General features: G+C 48.4%; 2 protein-coding genes across 2 annotated transcripts in view; both read right to left on the bottom strand.

The window, feature by feature from the left end:
- The window catches only part of CRISPLD2 (cysteine rich secretory protein LCCL domain containing 2), a 33,600-nt gene extending 20,237 nt beyond the window's left edge, over positions 1-13,363 (bottom strand). The window contains exons 1-3 of the mRNA XM_071567643.1: positions 13,095-13,363; positions 7,663-7,988; positions 2,232-2,350 (exon numbers count right to left, since the gene is read on the bottom strand). Of these exons, the coding sequence (XP_071423744.1) occupies positions 2,232-2,350; positions 7,663-7,905 (362 nt within the window). The 5' untranslated portion in view covers positions 7,906-7,988; positions 13,095-13,363. The remainder of the gene's footprint in view (positions 1-2,231; positions 2,351-7,662; positions 7,989-13,094) is intronic.
- Positions 13,364-18,128: 4,765 nt separating this feature from the next.
- Positions 18,129-21,761, bottom strand: part of USP10 (ubiquitin specific peptidase 10) — a 49,658-nt gene continuing 46,025 nt past the window's right edge. The window contains exons 12-14 of the mRNA XM_071567176.1: positions 21,326-21,470; positions 20,457-20,522; positions 18,129-19,248 (exon numbers count right to left, since the gene is read on the bottom strand). Coding sequence (XP_071423277.1) covers positions 19,061-19,248; positions 20,457-20,522; positions 21,326-21,470 — 399 coding nt within the window. The 3' untranslated portion in view covers positions 18,129-19,060. The remainder of the gene's footprint in view (positions 19,249-20,456; positions 20,523-21,325; positions 21,471-21,761) is intronic.

Raw genomic sequence — 21,761 nt, 5'->3', positions numbered from 1 at the left:
GTGCCACATCCAGTCTTGTCTTAAAAACCTCCAGGGATGGAGAACCCACCACCTCTCTGGGCAACCATTCCAATGCCTGAGCACTCTCTCTATGAAGAATTTCTTCCTGGTATCCAACCTAAATCTCCCCTGTCAGAGCTCAAGCTGTGCCCTCTTGTCCTACTGTTGGTTGCAGGCCATTCCAGTGCCTGAGCACTCTCTCTATGAAGAATTTCTTCCTGGTATCCAACCTAAACCTCCCCTGGCAGAGCTCAAGCTGTGCCCTCTTGTCCTACTGTTGGTTGCAGGCCATTCCAATGTCTGAGCACTCTCTCTATGAAGAATTTCTTCCTGACATCCAACCTAAACCTCCCCTGGCAGAGCTCAAGCTGTGCCCTCTTGTCCTACTGTTGGTTGCAGGCCATTCCAGTGCCTGAGCACTCTCTCTATGAAGAATTTCTTCCTGGTATCCAACCTAAACCTCCCCTGGCAGAGCTCAAGCTGTGCCCTCTTGTCCTACTGTTGGTTGCAGGCCATTCCAATGCCTGAGCACTCTCTCTATGAAGAATTTCTTCCTGACATCCAACCTAAACCTCCCCTGGCAGAGCTCAAGCTGTGCCCTCTTGTCCTACTGTTGGTTGCAGGCCATTCCAATGTCTGAGCACTCTCTCTATGAAGAATTTCTTCCTGATATCCAACCTAAACCTCCCCTGGCAGAGCTTAAGCCCCTGCCCTCATTCTCCTGCTGGTTGCCTGGGAGAAGAGACCAACCCCTCAACCTTTCAGGGGGTTGTAGAGAGTCCTGAGGTCACCTCTGAGCCTCCTTTTCTCCAGGACAAACACCCCCAGCTCCTTCAGCCTTTCCTCACAGGGCTTGTTCTCCAGACTCTTCACCAGCCCTATCCCACCTTTCACAGCCACCTCCCCTGCACCAAAGCCCCCCCTGTGCTTTGTGCAATCTCTGCCCTGGGTAGCACAGCCTGTGGCAGTGCTGATGCTCCTGGTGCTGTTTGAGGAGCCCCAAGAGTGTCAAAGCTCCCTGTCCAAACCACCTCATACGTGTTTGACACACAGTGAGCAAACAGAGCTCTGCAAACTGCACCGAAGCCGCTGCTTTTTATTGCTTTCAACAGCTCCCAGGGAGCAAACTGCCAGAACTGCAGATGAAATCATTGCCAACTGCAGCTCTCTCTCCCAGCCAACTTTTCATTAAGAATCATTCATTAGAAGTATTTTCAAAACACCCACCTCCTGATGTCATGAGGCGAATACTTTCCGAATCCCATTTTACGGGAGAGGAAATTGAGGCAATCGAGTTATGGCAAAGCTGAGATAAATCTGATTTCTCTTTCCTCTCAGTGACTGCAAAGGGAGCAAGATTGGATCTACCTCCACGAGCCACCTTGAACACTTGGGGGAGAGCCAAGAACAGCAAGATCTTTTGACTTTGTTTCCAATGCATTAACCACTCAATTTTCCAATCATTAGTTCATTCTGCCAACAAAAATGGGCCCAGCTTTTCTATCAGGCTCATTTCACACCACCAAATTTCCATTGCTTTCCACTGAGTTCTGCCTGATTTACAACAATCAGAACTGCATTTCCACCCAGGAAATGGGTGGAAAACCCTCAGGGCTCCTGAGCCAGTACAAGATGTTTGCTGTGCAAAGCAGGTTTAACCTACAACGGGCTTAACAACAAAAAAATTCACCTTAAGGTGGAGAGGAAAATCCATTTGGAAGCCTTGATGTCATCTTTCCTAACTGGGTTAACAACTCTAGTTTAAAAACTTACCCCAGGAAGGTGGACAAAACAATATCTGCAAAGTGTTTTCAGTAAAGAGAAATTAGGAGGTGGATAAATATTTATGGAAAATACAGCAAGAGATAATTCAATTCATAACCAGCAGCTGAATCCAGACATGGCCCTTGAGAAACTTCAGCTTTCACCTGGTTCTCTGCATGATGCCAGAACCCCTCTCTGAAAGAGCAGATTTAGGAGCAAAAAGACCTCTGGAGAAGTTCTCCTTTGGAGTAGGAGTGACCTTAAGCAGGTTATAGATGGGTTACCCAGAGCTACTCATGGACGGAGGAGCCCAAATCAAGGCTGGTTTGCTGGGAACTGCCAGCTAAAGGTGGCTGGAGGTGTCACAATTAATGATCCTCAGCTTTTCTTCCCTTTCCCCAGCACTCTGTCAAGCATCAAAGCAAACTTTTCCAGGAGTCCATCAGTTGGAGCCCCCCAACTCTTACCTGCCCCAGTGAACAGCCAAGTTCTGCCCAATGGACCTGATGAGGTCACTGGGCCCGTGGTCCCAGATGCACTGCTGAGCCCAGGCATGGGCTGATCTCTCCAGCTCATCATCCCAGGTCTTCAGGGTGTGGGGAGAGAAAAGAAAAGGTCAATTTTTCATCTCAGACTTATTAGATCAAGAAACTAAACCAACAGCAGTTACTAGAGAAAGACTAAATTACAGTTCACTCCTGTTGTCTGGGCTGTCCTTGTCCTGGTGGAGCCAGAACATTTCAGTGATGTGCCCCAACCTAAAATCACATTTCTCAAGATGTTTCCTTGTCATTCAAGTGCAGGGCACCAAAGGGGCTGTGATTTTCCCTGGTTGATGCTGTGCTTCTTAGGAGGTGCTTTACACTGGTCAGCAGAAAACACACAATCACACCTGGGAAGAGCTCAAGAACCCAGCTAGTCTGTCCATCCTAGAACACAGGATAGTCTTGGCAGCTGTTTTTCTAATTTGTTAAAAAATAAAAAATAAAAGAATTCAAAGTCAAGGTGGGAGATCCCAGCAGTTCTTCATGACACCTCTTTCTGAGACCTGCAAAAGTTCTAACACGCAGTCCTTGTGTTGATGATGGTTTTCCATCCATTGTCCTTACTATCAGGATATCTCCAGGCATTCCCACCAAGGGGAATTCCAACTGTGGATGGATTCCTGCCCTCCACTGCCACACAGCTGGAGACTTTTGGTCCAAGCTCTTAGGCAAGGAATGTGGGTCTGAGTGTCCCAGTCCCACCTCCTTCCTCAATACCTGCAGAGTCCAGCAAGGGCTGCAGTCAAATGCATTGGGGTGGCCAAGTCCCAGGGCTGTTAAACTAATCTCCCTCTCACTGCCACAGGCAGGAGGCTGGAAGTGACAAATCCCATTTGTGTTCCCACTGAGGCCAGGACGTTGGTGTGAGATCACTGCTCATGGGACATCACCCAGCTGGAAGCCAAAGCAGAGCTCAAACTCCACACAAAGGCAAACAGGAAAGCGGCTTCACTGCCCAGGAGTGGATTTGTTCTAAAGGCCAGACTTGCTGGGCCCAGCAGCCACTGCCCTGAATTCATTGTGTGAGCTCTGACAGCTGCTCTATTCACAACAGCCCTCAGAGGATCATTCGTTGGGATTAAAATATTACCACACATTCCTACAAATAAAAGCAGAGAGGAGAGAGCTCTTGTAACGTGTCTCCAGCCCGTTCACGTGCCAGCACAAGATTGTCCTCTTTGGCCATTTACCATCACAACAAGCTGCCCTTTCCAAGTCCTGTCTTCTCCAGAAGAAAAGGAACTTCAAACATATCAAAGGACCTGTCAGAGCCTGTTGGAAGGGCTGGAGGGCATTCAGGCTCTCAAACACATTTAGAAACCATCAAGTGCTCATTCTGAGTGAGTAAAGGACACGGTCTTGGGCAGTTCTAGCTGGGATTGGGAGGGACTGTGCATCCCTGGATAAGAGGAGAGGAAAATGCAGTGTCTCTGCTACCTCTGTGAGGCAAACATGAGCTCATCTCACTGAGCTCACAGCCCAGGCCTCCCAGAACAGCTTATCACTGAACATGCTCAGCAACCCGGATTCCAACAATATCCCAGAGCTGCCCTGAGCTCATCAGCTTGGCTTGGGCTGACCAGAGACCGAGCAAACCCACGTCAATCCGCAACCCCCCTGCGGACACGGCTCTGACATGGGCAAGAAAACCAATTTCTGTCTCAGCCTTGAAAGTGCTGGGCTTGGACCCACCACACACACATTGCCAAAGCTCCAGCCAAGCAGAGTGTTGCAGCTTGTTGTGGTCTCCCACTTGCTGCACTCACAGTGACCGGCCACAACTCGCCTTCCAAAGCAACACAAAAGCCACAGCAACTCTTCCAAGAGCTCCTCAGGCTTTCCAGCACAGCAGCCTCAGAGATGCTCTAGGTCTCCTGATTTAATGAAGAGACTTTGTGAGCAACAGGCCATCCCATGGAAAATAATGTGAACACCCTCATTCCATCTCCCTGTGGTGCCTGCGGATAAAATAAATGCACTCGGACAAAAGCAGCTCACCAGGTAAGTGGGAAGGAGCAGAGAAGCTCCTTTCTGCAGGGGTCACATTACAAAGCCAGCCCAGTTAAATCAGAGCAGTTATTTGCCTCTTGCTTCTCAGACATGGATGTGGTCAAGATGCTGGAATTATTTCAGAGCAATAAACATAAGGGGGAAGAAAAAAGGGATTTCAGACTTTCCCAGCTATATTTGCAAGAATTCTTTCTGCCAATATTTAAAGCAGGATCTAGGGAGGTTGCTGAAGCCAGAGGGGCAATGAACCTGTGCTCAGTTCCCTTCACAAGCAGAGGCTGAGAATCCTTTGGATACGTGTGATTCCAAGGGATTTAGCACATGGAGTCTCTTCTTTACTCCTGCAAACCACCTTTCAAAGCACAGCATACACTGTGCATGTAAAATATATGCATGGCATGCACACATTACCCTGCAAATTGTGGGTTCAGACTCAGTAACAACACATCCCACAGGAGTTGTACTTGCTCAGCCTGAGGAGTTTGCAAACCTCCCACCAGCCCCCTGGGCTGCAGTGATCAGGTTACTCACTCATTCTCCTCCCCAGCTTGGACCTTCTGCAACACTGGCAGCTTCCTTTTCACAATGCCATGAAAACTGCTGGACTGGCATGTCCTGGCAGAGCCCTGGGTGTGCTCTGCTAACCCCCCCAGAAACACTATCCCATCCTGGCAGGGAAAGTCAGCCCCCCCAGCTGAGGGGGAGGAGGAAGGATGAATACCTTACACACGAAAACAAACTATTTTCCTTCCAGCGATCTGCACTGAGAACAATTTTGCTTTATCCAGCTGTCTCTGAGGCCTCTGCAAGAGGCAAAGCTTCTGTCTTTCATCACTGCTGAAAGCCATCTGACTAAGCCATCCTGAAAGGTCACAATGCCTGAGGAGGATCCGTGATGTCCTTTTCACTCTGGGTCCATTCTGTTCTTTTCACTCTGGTCCATCCTGTTCTTTTCACTCAGGGCCTGTTAACAGGGGGGTTGTTTTGGCCCTGGCACCATCCACTGCTGTTCCACACTCCAAATATGCAGTGCAAGTGTCGATCACAGAATTGTTGGAGGGGTTTAGGGGAATTCTGTGCTGGCCCAGCTTCCTCAGGAAGTTGGGCACTGCTCACTCATTTTCTGTTAACACTGAATACCTGTGCCAGCTTTCAATTAATTACACAAGCCCGGCAGCTAAACTGTCTCATTCTTCATTTTTTTCAGTTCACTTTACCTTTATCCCATATGAATGTATTTCTTTTCATCTCCAGATAAGTCATAGGACTCACTGTGGTGTTGCTTTCTTATTAACAGTGTCCACCAACTGAAGCTCATCCTACAGTGGTTAAATACATCCCTTTCCTGGAATACATTTGCTCCCATTGCCATTTTAGATCACTTAAATATGCCAGATATGGAGCTGGGAGAAAGGGCTTTCACAAGGCAGTGTTTGGAGGTTGATGGGCAAGAACAAGCTCTACCTACTTCTCCCCAAATTATCTCTTTCCTCTTTTCTGTATAGTTATTTTCAGTATAAACCTAGTTTGGAGGGTTTTTTCCTCTCTCCCTCTTCTTCTTTTTCTCTTGGCTAGTTGGGGGCAGGAGGAACCTTTTCTCTCTGTCTTGGACACTTGGAATTTTGCCAGCTCAACCCAAGACAGGCACTAAAGGGAAAAAGTTTATCTATGGCACTAAGGACAGACCACCCTCTTAAAGGAGCCCAAATGAGAAATGTCCTCTGCAGGACAAAGGATTAAAGAGAAATCCCCACTCAGTTTATCCACAGCATTTCCAAGTCATCCTGAGTAAACAGGAGCACATGAAAGGCTGATTATAGCCCTTCCAAGCAGCACCATCTTATACTCAGCTCCTTTCTTCCCAGCACATAAGGCCCTTTCATTTGCCCTCAATCAGCCAGAAAACCCACTAGAAAAGCTGCCTGAGCAAAGGCAAACAGGGCAGTGCCAACAGCAGCGGGGCAGAGGCCGTGCCCAGCGCCAACCCAAACACACTGGCCTCGCTCAGGCCCTCTGTTTACCCTCTGGAAGGCACTCAAGTTGCCTCTCCTGGCAGTGCTTCCCTGCAGGATAACGTGGGAGCTGCTGAGGAAGGGACACAACGGCTGGTTCTTCGAAAGGCACGAGATTCCTGTGACAAAACCATTCAGAGCAGCAGCGGGGTGAGCTCTGCCCACGGACAGCTCTCCCTCCTCACTGCCCTCTGCCCTCCCTTCTCTTTTCCTTCTCCCTACAGTCCCCAAAAGGCAGGATTTTCCATTTGCAGCCCTCGTTCCAGCAGAGCTGGCAAACAATTTTATGTGACATTCAAGTGTACTTTGCTTTTACCCTTTTAAAAATGGTCTTAACAAATCATTAGTCACTGGATCCCGTCAGCAGAGGTGCACAGCTGAAGTCAGACTGTTTCAGTCAGAACTATATTTGCACACTGGGAAAAGGCACACGAAAAAAATAATTATTTGCCCACATCACTTTGTGGCCCTGTAATATTTTGATGGCATGGCAAAAATAGCTCCAAGTGGGGTCTCTGGCATCAGGTGAAGAAAAGCTATTCATGGGAATTGTTGATGGCAAAGGCATATTTCGTCCTCAGACCTTGAAGTTCTCCCTCTGAAGTGGGAGAATACATTGACCAAACTTTTATTTTGGTTTCCTGAACTACAAAAAGCCAACAGCACTGACCCATCCACCCATGAACTCCTCAAGTCTTTCCAGCTATTTCCAGTGATTCAAATTCTTTGCAGGTGGAGCCACATCCCTCGTGCCCTGTTTCTTTATCCTCCTGTGCACATTCCCAGCAGCATCATGGATGTTTGGCTCCCATTGGTAAGCTCTGGTGATCAGTGTATGACAAGAGGGCAGTGCCACCTCCAGTGATGGGTGGCAGCCAATGCCAACCCAAAGACCATCAGGAGATCCTCTGAGCAGACTGTGGTGCCCCAAAACAGCCTGAAAGCTTTCACAGGGAGAACATGGGTTAAACAGTAGGGAAAAATTGATGCTTTTATGACATTAAGGTAATGGAAGAACCTGCTGAGGAAGGCTGTGGAATTGCCATCACTGGAGATGCATCCAGGGCTGGGCCAGATGCTCCTTTATGAATAATGGAACTGGTCCTGAAACAGTGCAGTGGATGGACTCAATGACCTGTTTCCAGCCCTTTCCAACCAAAACAGTCCAGTGATCTAAGACATCATTCACTCTGGAAGGAAACTGCTTCAGGAAACCTCTTGAGAAAAACTTACTTCAGAGGAAATTTGCTACATCTCTCGCAGCACAAGGAAAATTAAAATACAGTTAAAAAAAAGTAGTAATAAAGTGAAGTATCAGGCACCAGACTCACCATATATTCCATATTAGAGGCCACTGGGTACACTTGACCTCTCAGCTTATTGTGGAGCATCAGTATCTCCTGTCTGTCTGAGAATAAAATGGCTCTCTTAGATCTGGAGTGAGGTTCCCCATCCTGATATTTGCTCAGGATGCTCTCCAGGTGACTCGAGTTGGGCAAGATAAAGCATTCAGCTGCCACTGTCAGGAGCAGCACACATCCCAGAGGAACCATCCCAGGCAGGGCAGCACTCATGACTCCTCCTCTACAGCCAGCAGAAGCAGAGATGAAGATGAGGGTGAAGTTTCCTCCTGGGACTCCTGTGGCTCAACGCAGGCCTGGAATGTGGGGAGAAACAGGTAGTCAGAGCAGTGCCAGAGGAGAAATGGGCAGTCAGAGCAGTGCCAGAGGAGAAATGGGCAGTCAGAGCAGTGCCAGAGAGGCTCTCAGTGCATGTGACCCCCAGCAATGAGGTCACATTTGTGCTTGGAACAGAGTGGTGCCTACAATTACCGTTCATCCCAGTGACAAGAAGACCTGAACAACACCAGGAGTGATGGGGACTGGGTTTTACTACACCACTGGTGTGTGGGCATTGAGCACTGCCCAGGCGTGGCAGAGGATGCCTCCTGCACCATTGGCATCTTTGGTGGAGGTGCCACCCCAGAATGCCCAGAGGGATAGTCCCAGCTCCATCCCTTCACAGGCAGGAGGGGGAGAGACATTGGAAGTTATTCCCACCAAGAGCAGTTGCTAAAGCAGAGAATGGATATGAATAAAATGGAAAGTAAAATTCCCAACAAGCAGAGGTCAGGCAGTAGCAAGAACTGTTCCAGAAGCCCAGCTCCATCCATGGGCTCCAGCAGAGCAGCTGCCAGGGATGGGAGAGCAGCTGTTTATGGGAAATGTCACTGGGACACCAAACAAGCCCAAGCCCTGACGGCAGTGACGCTCAGGGGGGGCCCCAGTGACGTGGATGGGAGCAGTGCCAGGGGTGGGAATTATGGCACACTGGGATAACAGCCACAGCAGGAGCAGTGCCAGGGGTGGGAGTTATGGCACACTGGGATAACAGCCACAGCAGGAGCAGTGCCAGGGGTGGGAGTTATGGCACACTGGGATAACAGCCACAGTAGGAGCAGTGCCAGGGGTGGGAGTTATGGCACACTGGGAGAGCAGCCACAGCAGGAGCAGTGCCAGGGATGGAGTTATGGCACACTGGGAGAGCAGCCACAGCAGGAGCAGTGCCAGGGGTGGGAGTTATGGCACACTGGGAGAGCAGCCACAGCAGGAGCAGTGCCAGGGGTGGGAGTTATGGCACACTGGGAGAGCAGCCACAGCAGGAGCAGTGCCAGGGGTGGGAGTTATGGCACAGTGGGAGAGCAGAGAGGGCAGGAGCAGTGCCAGGGATGGAGTTATGGCACACTGGGATAACAGCCACAGCAGGAGCAGTGCCAGGGATGGGAGTTATGGCACACTGGGATAACAGCCAGAGCAGGAGCAGTGCCAGGGATGGAGTTATGGCACACTGGGATAACAGCCACAGCAGGAGCAGTGCCAGGGGTGGGAGTTATGGCACACTGGGAGAGCAGCCACAGCAGGAGCAGTGCCAGGGGTGGGAGTTATGGCACACTGGGAGAGCAGCCACAGCAGGAGCAGTGCCAGGGATGGAGTTATGGCACACTGGGATAACAGCCACAGCAGGAGCAGTGCCAGGGGTGGGAGTTATGGCACAGTGGGATAACAGCCACAGCAGGAGCAGTGCCAGGGATGGAGTTATGGCACAGTGGGATAACAGCCACAGCAGGAGCAGTGCCAGGGATGGAGTTATGGCACAGTGGGATAACAGTCACAGCAGGAGCAGTGCCAGGGATGGAGTTATGGCACACTGGGAGAGCAGACAGAGCACCCACCTGCCCCTGGCCAGATCAGGCATTCCCATGCCCTCGGAAACGCTGTTGGCACCCAGGGCTCTGACGGATGAACTTGGTTTGGTCATTGCCAGGGTTAAAAAGCTTTGTTTAATCCCTCTCCCTTGCTCCACCTGCCACTCCCAAACTCTTCCTCGCCCCTGCTCCAATTTATCCCTCTAACAATCCCTGCACATCTTGGCTGGTCCTATTTTGATCAGGAGCTGTTCAGGGAAGGCAGTTTGAGCTCTGCAGGGCTCTGCAGCACCCACTGCTCCTTAGCAGGATCCAGGAGCCACTGGAGAAGGATCAACCAGAGCAAGAAGCACTCGTGGAGGCAGAGCAAGCACAGGATCTCCCTCCTTAGGGCTAAATCTTGGAAGAAAACTCGCCCATCCCTGGCTACAACACAAGGTGAGGCTCTGTTTTTGACAGCAGTGCTGAAAGCATTCCTACAGCGGCAGGAAACAAACCCCAGATTAGCAGGAATCATTTGAGATTCATCCCAGTGACACGGGATTTGGACATGCTGAGACCAGATGAGTTGGAAACCATCCAAGGCAGGGAAAAGCCATCCAGCTCCCAGCTGGAAAAGCCTCTCTCGAGCACGAAGCCCCAGACCCCCATTCCCCAGACCCAGCTCATCCATGGAGGACAGTGACAAGCACGAGGTGCCTTGGACAAGCAGGAACGCCCCAAAAAACTCTGAGACCATTGAGAACCCCTGAAAATGTGTTGGCTGACTACACAAAAGACACAAATCCCAGCATGAGGCTTCTTTCTTGTACAGAATATTAAGGCAGATGCAAAACAGCTGCCCTCAGCCTCTCTCCAGGCAGCACATTAAGCTCTGCCGGGGTAGGACAATGCAGGATGTCATTTGCTCCGTTTAGGTGAGAGCTTCTCATCATTTCCTGCCCTGCAGAGCAAGTCCAAACACGTGCCTTGTCCCCAGCTCCAGGCACACCTGAAGACAGGACGTTCAGTGGCACTGGGACAAATATTCCTTTAACTTCATCCTCTTCTCAGCCCTGTTTGTGGCATTCACTTCCCCCCCGAGCAGGAGCCCGAGTTTCTAACCCGGCTACAGAGGGGCAGGGGTGGCAAAACGAGCTGTTGCTCTTGTAGACGGTCTGACCCAAATTCAGGGAACAATTCCTACTTTGAGGCACTTCCCTGAGAGTTTAAAAATAGCTGCACTGCCACGGGCCGTTCACAATGTGGCCATTTAGCAGAGGCAGCTCTGCCTGCAGCCCGGCCGGGAGGCTGAGCCGGCGGGAACAGCCGGCGCTCAGAGCCCGCCCTGGCACCCCTCGCCTGGCAGGGTGCCCTTTGCTAAATAGCAGCCCGAATCCACCACCCATTTAAGGCAAACACTGAACTTTCAGAAAGGGCAGATTGAAAGAAATCAGCTGGAGCATGTGAGAGCCAGAGGAGCTGCCCCACTCGCGGCAACGCGCCTTGTTTTGGGATCCAGCCCAAACCTCGCAACAGTTGGTGCTTTATTCCCCGGGATGGGCTTCCCTGCATCCCATTTGCCAGCGAGGGGTACCAGCACCTCTCTAAAATTAGGTCACTTCGGTTTTCTCTTCTCTTTCACTTAAGGTGGGCAGGTCCCTTCCTCTGCTTTGGCTCGAGGTGGGGAGTGCTGAGCATCCAAAGGGAGGATAAAGGGATCAGAGAGGGACAGGGTGCAAAGAGCTCCCTGGCCAATTAATTGAAAGCAGCAGAAAGATGCTCATATTTCAGAGAGCTCTCACTGATTTCAGATGTCCATCCATCTGCCTCCCAACATCCTCATGCCCAGGTGCAAAGAAACACTGGGTCACTTGTCACAGCTCTGCAGAGCTGGGGTGATGCCTCAGGGCTCCATCAGGAGCTCCTCATCCAGGAGGGTTGGAAATGCTGCCATTGAGTTGGAATGAGATGTTATTCACAGCGAATTATCAGCTGACAGTCAGCTGAGGAAGGCTCTGCTGTTGATTTCAAGGGTTCAAGAGGAGCATTAGCACAAGCTCCCTTTAAACACACCAGGCCCTCGAGACTGGTGCCAGGTAAACATCTGGGAGCCATCAGAAAGGACTGAGTCAGCAGAAACACACTCCTTAATATGCTGCAAAGCCTGTCCAAAGTGGAGACAGAGGGGAGGCCTTCTTCTGGGGTCTGAGGGAGTTAAAAGAACAGCACTGGACTTTGGAAAAGATTATTTTTAGAAAGCTATTTCCCCAGCTAATGGATGGTGTCTGCTTTGCAGGGAAAGCAGGAGAGCTGGTTGCATCTGAAGCCTGGCATGTGAGGCTGCTAAAGCCACATGCAGGCTGACTCCTGCTCTTCAGCATGTCCTCATGTCACCTTATTCCTCATGGATACTGAGCTTTGGCTGCCTCCCTGGTAAAGGACACGAGTGGGTGGCTACTCTTGGGTTATGGGGCATCAAAAGCAGCTAAAGCACCCCAGGACCTGTGGAGCTACACATGGCACAAGCTGGCAGGATAGGAAAAGGCAAAAGTTAGGTCAGGATAACAGAGAACAGCAAAGTAGAGTTAGCCTGGGATCAGCTTCTAAACTGAGTTAGCCTGGGATCAGCTTCTAAACTGAGTTAGCCTGGGATCAGCTTCTAAACTGAGTTAGCCTGGGATCTGCTTCTAAACTGAGTTAGCCTGGGATCAGCTTCTAAACTGAGTTAGCCTGGGATCTGCTTCTAAACTGAGTTAGTCTGGGATCAGCTCCTAAACTGAGTTAGCCTGGGATCAGCTTCTAAACTGAGTTAGTCTGGGATCAGCTCCTAAACTGAGTTAGCCTGGGATCAGCTTCTAAACTGTGCAAAGAAATCCAGTAATAAAGCCACAAGATAATGCACTAAATTCCAGGTCATCTGTTTGGGATGCACACACTTCAAGCCTCAAAGAATTGTGTTGGCTTCCAAAGAAAAGCAGCATCACGAGTTCCTTGACACAAGACAACTGCACACACTGCCCTGAACACACCACAGATTCAGCATCCTCAAGGTCAAGAGCCAAAACATCTGGATCTTCCACTACAATCCACTCCCACAGAACCAAAACATCTGGATCTTCCACTACAATCCACTCCCACAGAACCCAAGTGGGTGAGTTTCTACATAAAACCACACGGAAAACCCACTGGTAACAGACACCACATGTGGTGACACTGAAATTCCTTTGACACAGGACTTTGCAGCAGAGTTGCACAAAGTCTGGAGCTCATCCCAGTGTGCCCACAGGTATCAGCTCTCAGAGGCTGCTACAGCACCCCTTGGATAAGTTCTCTTTGCACAGAAATCCACTCCTGTACTTGCAAACTCCTCCCATTCATTCAAGATTAATGAGCATTAATCTTACATTAACCTCTGCAGAGCAAATTTAAGGGAAGCTCAGACATCATTGTGTTCTTTTTTACCATCCAAGCAACTTTTTGGAGAAGTTACTAAAATTGTGCCTTCTTAAAAGAGTCATTTCTTGCACACAACCCCCAACCCACATTTCAGAAGCAGGGACCAAACTCCACACTTACCTTGCTGAGCACTTCCAAGTCTCCAGGTAATTGTAACTTCTCCAAGCCTGCTTGTGGAAAATAAATTATGTATGTGAAATATTTAAACGAGGAGGAGGGGAAAAGGATGGAAGAAGCCTCGGGAGGTGCGAGATGTGCACGGTCTCAGCTCAGCAACTCGACCCAAGTGCAGTCTCACAGAGCTCCCCAGTGGTATTTATGCTCTCCAGGCAAAGAGGACAAGCCAGGATCATCCAGGGTTTGGCAACGGGCGTGGAGGAAGAACGAAAAGAAGGAGGGGGGAAAAAGAGGAGGGGGGAGAAAGGAGGGGGGAGAAAAAGCCACGATAAGGAGGCAGGAGCGAGGAGCAGAGAGTGGAATCGCAGCAGTTTGGAGTCAGTCATTGGGGCTCAGCAAAGCAGGACCATCCTCCCAAAGGCGGGAGCGCCGGGAGGGGACAGGAGGAGGAGGAGGAGGAGGAGGAGGAAGAGGAGGGCAGCCCCAGAGGGTATAAAAGGGCTCGCTGGGCTTTCCCCATAGGCAGAGCTCGCAGTGCTGTGGATTCCCGGAGTGCCCCTGAGGGGCTCTGGTGCCGAGGGAGGGGGAATCCAAGGAAAGGGGTTTTTTTTTCCCTGGGAGGGACTAAAGCCAGCTGGCTCCTCTCTTCTACCAGCTCAGCCATTCCTGCTCCTCACAGGGAAACCCCACAGCAAGGGATTGGGGATTTCCCAGCTCCAACCCCCTTTTTCCCAGAGCTGGGTGTTTGCTGGGAAACGGGAGATTTATCCCCGCTCTGCAGTTTGTTCCCAAAGCTCTCCCGGCGCTGACATTCCCCAGGGCTCAGTCGGGAGCTACAGGGAATAAGGCAAATAAAAGTTGGTGAAACCCCCCCCAGGACTCCCCTGTGCTCCTGCACTGCTGATGTCCCAACAGCTCCGGCTCTGACATCCAGCCCCGTGCCCACTTCAGGCTTTTACTCACCGTGAAAGGAAACGATTGAGCAAAAGACAAGCTGAAAGTTCCTTCCTTTTTGAAGTAAACAAAGGAAAAAACAACCCAGTGTGATGAGTAACAACACGGGGATGTGACGGCACCTCTGCGGCAGCAGCTCCACCAGCACGGCAATCCCGTGGGATCCCCACGGGCAGCACATCCCCAGGGTGTCCCCTCTGCGGAGGTGGCACCAGTGACAACCCAGCAGGGCAACATCAGGCTCTCCTGGTACGTCCAAGCAAAGCTGACATGATTTTTTTTTCCCAAATCCACCGCCCAGTCCTCTCTCCAAAGTTCTCAGGGAATAAAAAATCCTTCCATTCTTCTAGCCAGTCAATATTTATTTCTTCAGGCAAAACACCAACCATTTTTATTTACTGTTTACCAGAAGGGAGTTTACGAGACATTCCCAGGGGGTTGTTTAGACCCAGCAGTGCTCGGAAAGCAGGAGGGCATTTATCAAACTCGCTCAAAGACTGGCACAGCTGAGGGAGCACAACTGCACAGAACCCTCTGCATCAGCTCCAAGGCATAACTGCTCATCTCATTTTCCCTCTTACACCATTTTCCTGAGAATTGTTCAAGAAGTTGCAGATTCCCAGCACTCTGGGTGTATCTTCTGCTCCGTTTTACACAGACAGGGCCAGTCCTCACCAGTCAGTGCCAGTCCTGGCCCAGCCACAACACCCACCGGCCACACTCTCAGCTGTATTTACAAAGAGTTTCTATTTACTTCCAAACAAACTGTGTATGTGAACTGACAACACATGGGCCAGCAGTTGGACCTGGCACTTCTACCCTGCCAGGAGCAATTCAGTGCAATCTGGGCACAGTTTGCTCCCAAAAAAGCTCAGGCTTTGCCACCAACACGGGCAAAGACCACCCAGAACTGGGCTGACAGAAGGTTCTGAACTGCTTTACTGTAAAATCACTGTATCCTTTTTTGCTCACTTGCTCATCTGATTCCCTCTGGATCAGTGACTTTGCTGTGTTTCCTGAAGGCTTATTTAATCAGCTGAAAGATGCTGCAGCCCCCCCAGTTCCCAATTTCCCCAACTAACGAGGGCCAGCACAGTGAACCTTGTGCCCCCACACAGGCTGCCACCCCAAAGCCACACAGCTGCCCTGCCCTGACTCACAGCCCTCAGAAGGTGCTGTTCACCCCAATTACCATAAAGCTGAATTAACTCATTCTACATCTCACATGCTGATGTACAAATAATTTCCAGACCTCAGAGAAATTCGGTATTTTGTAATCTCCACAAATGTTCCTCTGGGAAATGAATCCCCGTAGGATGGTTTGGGCTGTCTGACTGCTGCATCAACCCAACTGCTCTACAAAGATTTGATTTTTTAGTTTATTTTTGAATATATACCGGGATGGTTTCACTGTACAAGGTATGGCTGTGCTTAGGGATAAGCACAGCCTGGAAAGAGGCTTTTTATCCACCTCATTTTGTCTCGAGTCAGCAATTTGGGGTCATATGTTCAACTAAAGCCAAAACAATCAGCAGTTACTTTTAATCATTCCCCATTATTACTGCCTTAATTATAACGTCTCCATTTCATATGTGGTAAAAGCCACATAAAGCAGGCTGCATATATAAGTATATATTAGGAGAGAGGCTTTTAATGGACTGGCCAATGAATGGGAAGAGACACAGATTTCCCTATGCCCTCCTAATTGCCCAGGCAGACAGCATGTCTTGATCTTCAGCTTCAATTCATTCCCCCTCCCTTCCTATTCGAACAGGCACCAAGGGCAGCTGAGCTGGGCAGGGCAGAGAGCAGGGGGAGAGGCTCAAACCCACAGGGTAACTCCTGCTGTTGTCTGGGTTTGACTCCTGCTCCAGAGCAGGGGGAGCACAAGGGCAATGCCAGGGTGAAACCTGCAGGAACTTCTCTGTGCCATGTACAAGGAGAGCACAGTGAGCACTGGGCATGCCATGCTCAAGGTTGGGGAAACCATGCCCTGCTTTGCTGCCTGTTTACATTTCTCCTCCTGCCCGAGGGTGATGCAGTGGGCAGAGGTGCCAAGAAACCCCTGCCACATCCATCTGCCCTCCACCAGGATGGGGTGAAGATGCCCCACTCCCTTGGCCATACAGAAGTGTGGCAATCCAGAGGTTGTTCCAGCAGATCAATTAACAGTGTGAAGACCCAAAATCACATCAGGCATTTATAGATTCACTCCTAAACACAACAAATACCTGGCACTGTGACTCCTGTTTATCCTTTCTCGTTGCTCTCTGGTTTTGGGGCAACCTGGACTAACCTCATGGGTTCACCTGCAGCTTCTTCCCCACCTTCTCACAATAAAGTACATTCCCTAAAATGTTTCATCAGCTGATGCACGCCCAAAGTTTCCAGTTTTGACAACTTTAGATCTTAATGTGCATTTAAAAAACAAAACAAAACAAAACAGATTGCTTAAAACCTGGTTAAACATCAGTAAACAACCACCGGATTTACGGTGTGTTGCGGGGGGGGTTGGGGTTTTCTTCTACATAATCACACACAGACAAAGCAATGATCAAAAGGCTGCAAACCCCTTGTTTTGCAACAAGGGGAGTAGCTTCATAGAGAAAAATTGTGTCTGTGTGTGCACATCACTGTTGTCACACAGTTTTGGGGTTTTATTTCCCTTTGAGTAATACACTGCAGAAGTTGCATTTTACCAACAAGTGCATTTGTAATATCCTCAGTGAAAAACCTAAACATTCCTACCATCTGAATGAACACTTACTTCCAAGTCATCCTAAGAAAGGATTTCAACACTTGATTTCAAACTGGCAATGACTCATTGCTGTATCTTTAATTAATAACACTTGTAACCCCTATCAAGTGATATATTAATTACTGATTACCTGTAGTTTTATCTGGACTATTCAGGTAAACCTGCACTGTCAGAAATGCACCTTTTCACAATGCACAGGTAAATAAATACCCAACACAGCCACAAGAGTAATCAAAAATAGGATTTCTGCAGTACAACTATTTCAACCAGGGTGCAGGAACAGGACGTGAATAATAACCAGCACAGAGCAGTCATTTCAAAATCAAAGCAGAACCAGTGTCTCACCAGTGTGGCTCCAGGGCAATTCCCATCGTTGGGAAACCCTGGGAGCACAGCCCTTGAGCAGCCCCAGCTTCAGGGCACAGTGCCCAGGGAGCAGGCAGGAGCTGAGGTTTTCCCTGCAACTGGCCAAAATCCAAGTGAGCTTCGGACACAAAACGTTTCAGAGTTGGTGGAACATCACCAAAATCAAGAACAGTGTCTCAAGGTCAGGAAAAACTTATAAAAATGTGCTTATCTATGAAAAATAATTATACATTTGGATATCCAAAAGAACTGACAAAGCATCAATTAACTTTCTGAGCATCAGGATTGCAGTAGTGATATAAAATTAATATTGATCATCCATCCCTCATCAGCACCCAGCTTTGTTGAGAGCAGGACCAACTTAAAAGCCACAGGGCAGAACACTCCTACCTACAGCTGGAGCCCTGGGCAGGAAGCTCCTTCCTGGATGGAGTGGTAAAGCATTGCCAGGAGTGATCCACAGGCAGGAAAATCCCGAGCTCTTCACCAGCTGATGAGGAGGAAGACAAGTCAGGGCAAACCAGGAGGGCTTTCAACAGGTCCTGCTGCTCCTCCAACACATATTTTTACCAAAAGTTTTCCATGAAAATGTCAACAGGCTAAAGGAGGGAATAGTTTAATTGAAGACAAATAAAACAACACCTGCCTCAGAAACAACAGTGTGAGGCTTCCAGGGGGATACAGAAGGGATGCCATTCCCTCTCCTGGCTGGCCAGGGCTCAGCCCTGGCACTGCCACATCCCTGGGATGACTGAGCTCCTCTCCCTCTCCCCTCCAAGTTCAGTTCCATCCCAGAGCAAAATGAGGACATTTCTGAAGTTTCAGGAAACCTGTAAAATGAAATCATCTACCCTTCATTTAGGGAAGGCACCCTACACCGTGTAGAAGTGCTCCATGACAATCTCTGGAATTTCCAAGGGAAATTCCATGTGAGGAAAAACAAAACCCACACACACACCTTAAACCAACTTTGTGACTTTTATTGATGGGCGACAACTTTATACTTCTAGATATCACTAAACTGTGTACAATTAGGAACTCAACATTATAGGAGAGCAGACAGCAAAATTAAACAAAGCAGACTTAAAAGAAATATCAATCTTAATTATTTTGCCCATTTTCTTAATTTCATGTACACAGAAGCATAAATGCAGTTTGAAATTTCTTAATAGCAATAAAGTTACAATCACCCATCTATATAGACTAACATCTTAACTCCAAATATTTGATCTGCAATGTGTACTTAAGCAGTTTCTCATCGCACAATTATTAAAATGTGTCTTCCTATCAGGAACCAGCAACTCTGCAGTTTGTACATGTTTTGAAGCACAAAGGACCATTTCCATCTCATACACGTCGGCTCATATTTTACCACTTATCAAAAAACTATTGGGGAAAGCAGAGAGAGCTTTTTTTATTTTTCTTTTTGTTTGTTTTTACGTTTTTTCTTTTTTTTTTTCCCTTTTTTTTTTTTACTGAATTAAAGATAAAACATTTTCACAGAAATCTACAAGTTCTGTTGCTGGTGCAGGGTTTTTCTTCTACTACGCAATTAGAAAGTGGGAATTAAACATAAATCCCTTTATTTCTCTTAGGATTCAGCATGAACTCAAGATTTAATTTTTGCTTGATATTTTTGTGATTCACCAGACTGAGTCTTCCAACCGAGCGACTTCATCAACACAAGAGTCGTGTACAAACCCACGGGTAGTTTTCTCTATCACTCTTATAGTTGCGAGATGGGGATGGGGAAAAAAAAAGGGAGAAAACTTAAAAAAAAAAATTTAAAAAAAATTAAAAGGGGTGGGAAAGAAGAAGAAAAAAAAAGAACAAAAAAGCTTCACAAAAGCTTCACTCAGAGAGCATTTGCAGGGGAGGACAGAGGGCCAGGTCAGAGCAGGTCCACGCGGCGGTAGTACAGGAGGTAGGCTGTGCGCTCCGCGGTCGGCTTCACCACCTGGTACTGGTGCACCACCTTCACCGTCTGGTCGTCGATGCGCAGCCACCCGTTGAGCCCGATCTGGAAGACGTCCGTGGTGTAGTGGCCACCCGTGGCGCTGTTCCCGTGGTGATACACAACTGTAGGGACACGGGGAGGGGAGGAGAGGGGCAAGGGTTGCTCTCAAAGATCACAGTGTCCAAACTTACACGGAGGGGATGGGTGGGATCCACGACCTTGGCGTTATTGGCACCTGCTCTGGCCAGCTGAGCCAACCCACTCCCCATCAGAGCCAACCCTCTCCCCTCACCGTCAAGCCACCCCCTCCCCATCAGAGCCAACCCACCCTCTCCCCATCAGAGCCAACCCACCCTCTCCCCATCAGAGCCAACCCACCCTCTCCCCATCAGAGCCAACCCACCCTCTCCCCATCAGAGCCAACCCACCCTCTCCCCATCAGAGCCAACCCACCCTCTCCCCATCAGAGCCAACCCACCCTCTCCCCATCAGAGCCAACCCACCCTCTCCCCATCAGAGCCAACCCACCCTCTCCCCATCAGAGCCGACCCACCCTCTCCCCCCATCAGAGCCAACCCACTCTCCCCTCACTGCTCCTCCAGGGATGGTCTGCCTGAGGCAACAATATTTAAGTGGGTTTTAGTGCTCACTTATGTTTGATTCTGACTTAAGAGTTGGACTCAATGGTCCTTGTGGGTCCCTTCGAACATAGAATAGTCTGTGATTCTGTGTGATTCTCTGTAGAATCACAGAATGGTTTGGGTGGGATGACCTTAAAGCTGATCTCATTCCACCCCCTGCCATGAGCAGGGATACCTCCCACCATCCCAGGTTGCTCCAAGCCCTGTCCAGCCTGGCCTTGGACACTCCCAGGGCTGGGGCAGCCACAGCTTCTCTGGGCACCCTCACAGGGAAGAACTCCCTCCCAGTTTTTTAACCCAACCCTTCCCTCTGGCAGTGCAAAGCCATTCCCTCTTGTCCTGCCACTCCAGCCTCTTGTCCAAAGCACTATTAGTCATGTTTCTCCAGCATACCAAATCTAATAATTCTAAATGAAGATTAAAGTAAATTAAGAATCCAAAGCATCTGCAAAACCTTTGGCAAAGTTGGATCAGTGAGAGATACAAATATAGATGTAACAATTTGCATGTGCATACACAGTATGTACATACAAACCCCCCACTGAAACAAGAACTTCACAGCTACAAGCTCCTTCATTGAAATTTCAAGGAAATACTTTCTATAATCCAGGGAACTCCAGTGTTTCTACAATGCCTTATGCAGGATTTGCACTGGCAACACAGGGACCAGAGGCACAGAGATAAAATACCTGCAAAGAGCCTGTAGGTTCTTTGGCCTTTGAAAATTTTGCTCTTCACACCAGGAGATAGTAGCTCTGCAGGAGGAAAACAAAAGCACAAAGGCAAGAGTTAGCAAATTCAGAAATCCCATTGCAAGAGGATCAATTATTTCTCAGAGAAACCAACATTATCATAAAGTTTAACTGAAGTTTCTTCTGCAGCTTTAAAGAAAGGTGCAGAATCCTAATCAAGGAAATGCATCTTCAGGTTTGCTGAACACTGTAGTTTATTGAAGGCTTACAAATACCAGCAAAAAATGAAGGAAAAAATAACTAGAGCAGAAGATCAGACTATTGATTTCTTCCCATTTATTCCTGCTGTCAGACAATGACAAGGCTGCATTTTCTATAAAACACCAGTTTCCTTCCATCAACCACTAATTATTTAAATAATTTGTCACTTTTCTGAATTAAATCTCTGACAAAAATATCCAGTATTACTTGGCAACAGCCTTGTACAGGGACACAGCTCTCAATCAAGAGGATCCCTTCCCATTATTGATATTTACTGCAGTTTATAACCCTACTCCATAAATCCACAGGAGAGTCAGCCCATTGTCTAGAAGTGACAAAGGTTTTTACACCTTCCATCATAATGCTCTTTGCAAAAGAGATGTTCAAACTCTTCCACAGGCAATGTCAGGTTCAGCAAGACTGTACCCAGAAACTCAAGAAAATAAAAAAGGAAAAAAACACACAAAATATTCATCCAAATTAGTAAATTTTCAGACAACGATGAAAACAAAATCTTGTGCAGAAGAAACAAACAAACACAGATACCCTGAGGAAACACAATGCCATCTTTTCTCTAAAGGGGACTCCTGTTCAAATATCTTTACCTTTACTAATTTCCAGATCAACAGGATACTCAATATTCTTGATAAGCTTCTGACACCCCCCAGTCTTCTCGTAGACGAAGCGCTTGAGGTGCAGGACCAGCACAGGGGGCAGCTCCTCCAGTGTCACCCTCCGGCTGATCTCCACCTGACACACAAAAGGATGAAGAAAACCTCTCAGTTCCTGCTAACTGCCTAAAATTGCTCCTTCAAATGGGGAAGAAATATTTAATTTTAAATACACTTGCAAAAAAAAACCCACCCAGATTTGTTATAGTTACGTTATTATGATAAAAGCTGCAGTTTGTGACTGGAAACTCCACTGGATCTTCAAAATGTTGCCTTGAAGGAGAACTCAGCATTTCAGAGAGAGAAATATGAGTTATGACCACACTGTTCTCTACTAAATAGTGACTTTCATATAATTCTAACCAAACAA

The sequence above is a fragment of the Pithys albifrons genome, chromosome 12 (genome assembly GCF_047495875.1).
Source record: "Pithys albifrons albifrons isolate INPA30051 chromosome 12, PitAlb_v1, whole genome shotgun sequence".
Taxonomy (NCBI): Eukaryota; Metazoa; Chordata; class Aves; order Passeriformes; family Thamnophilidae; genus Pithys; species Pithys albifrons.
Note: the sequence above shows the minus strand (reverse complement) of the source record. Positions and strands in the feature narration are given on the sequence as shown.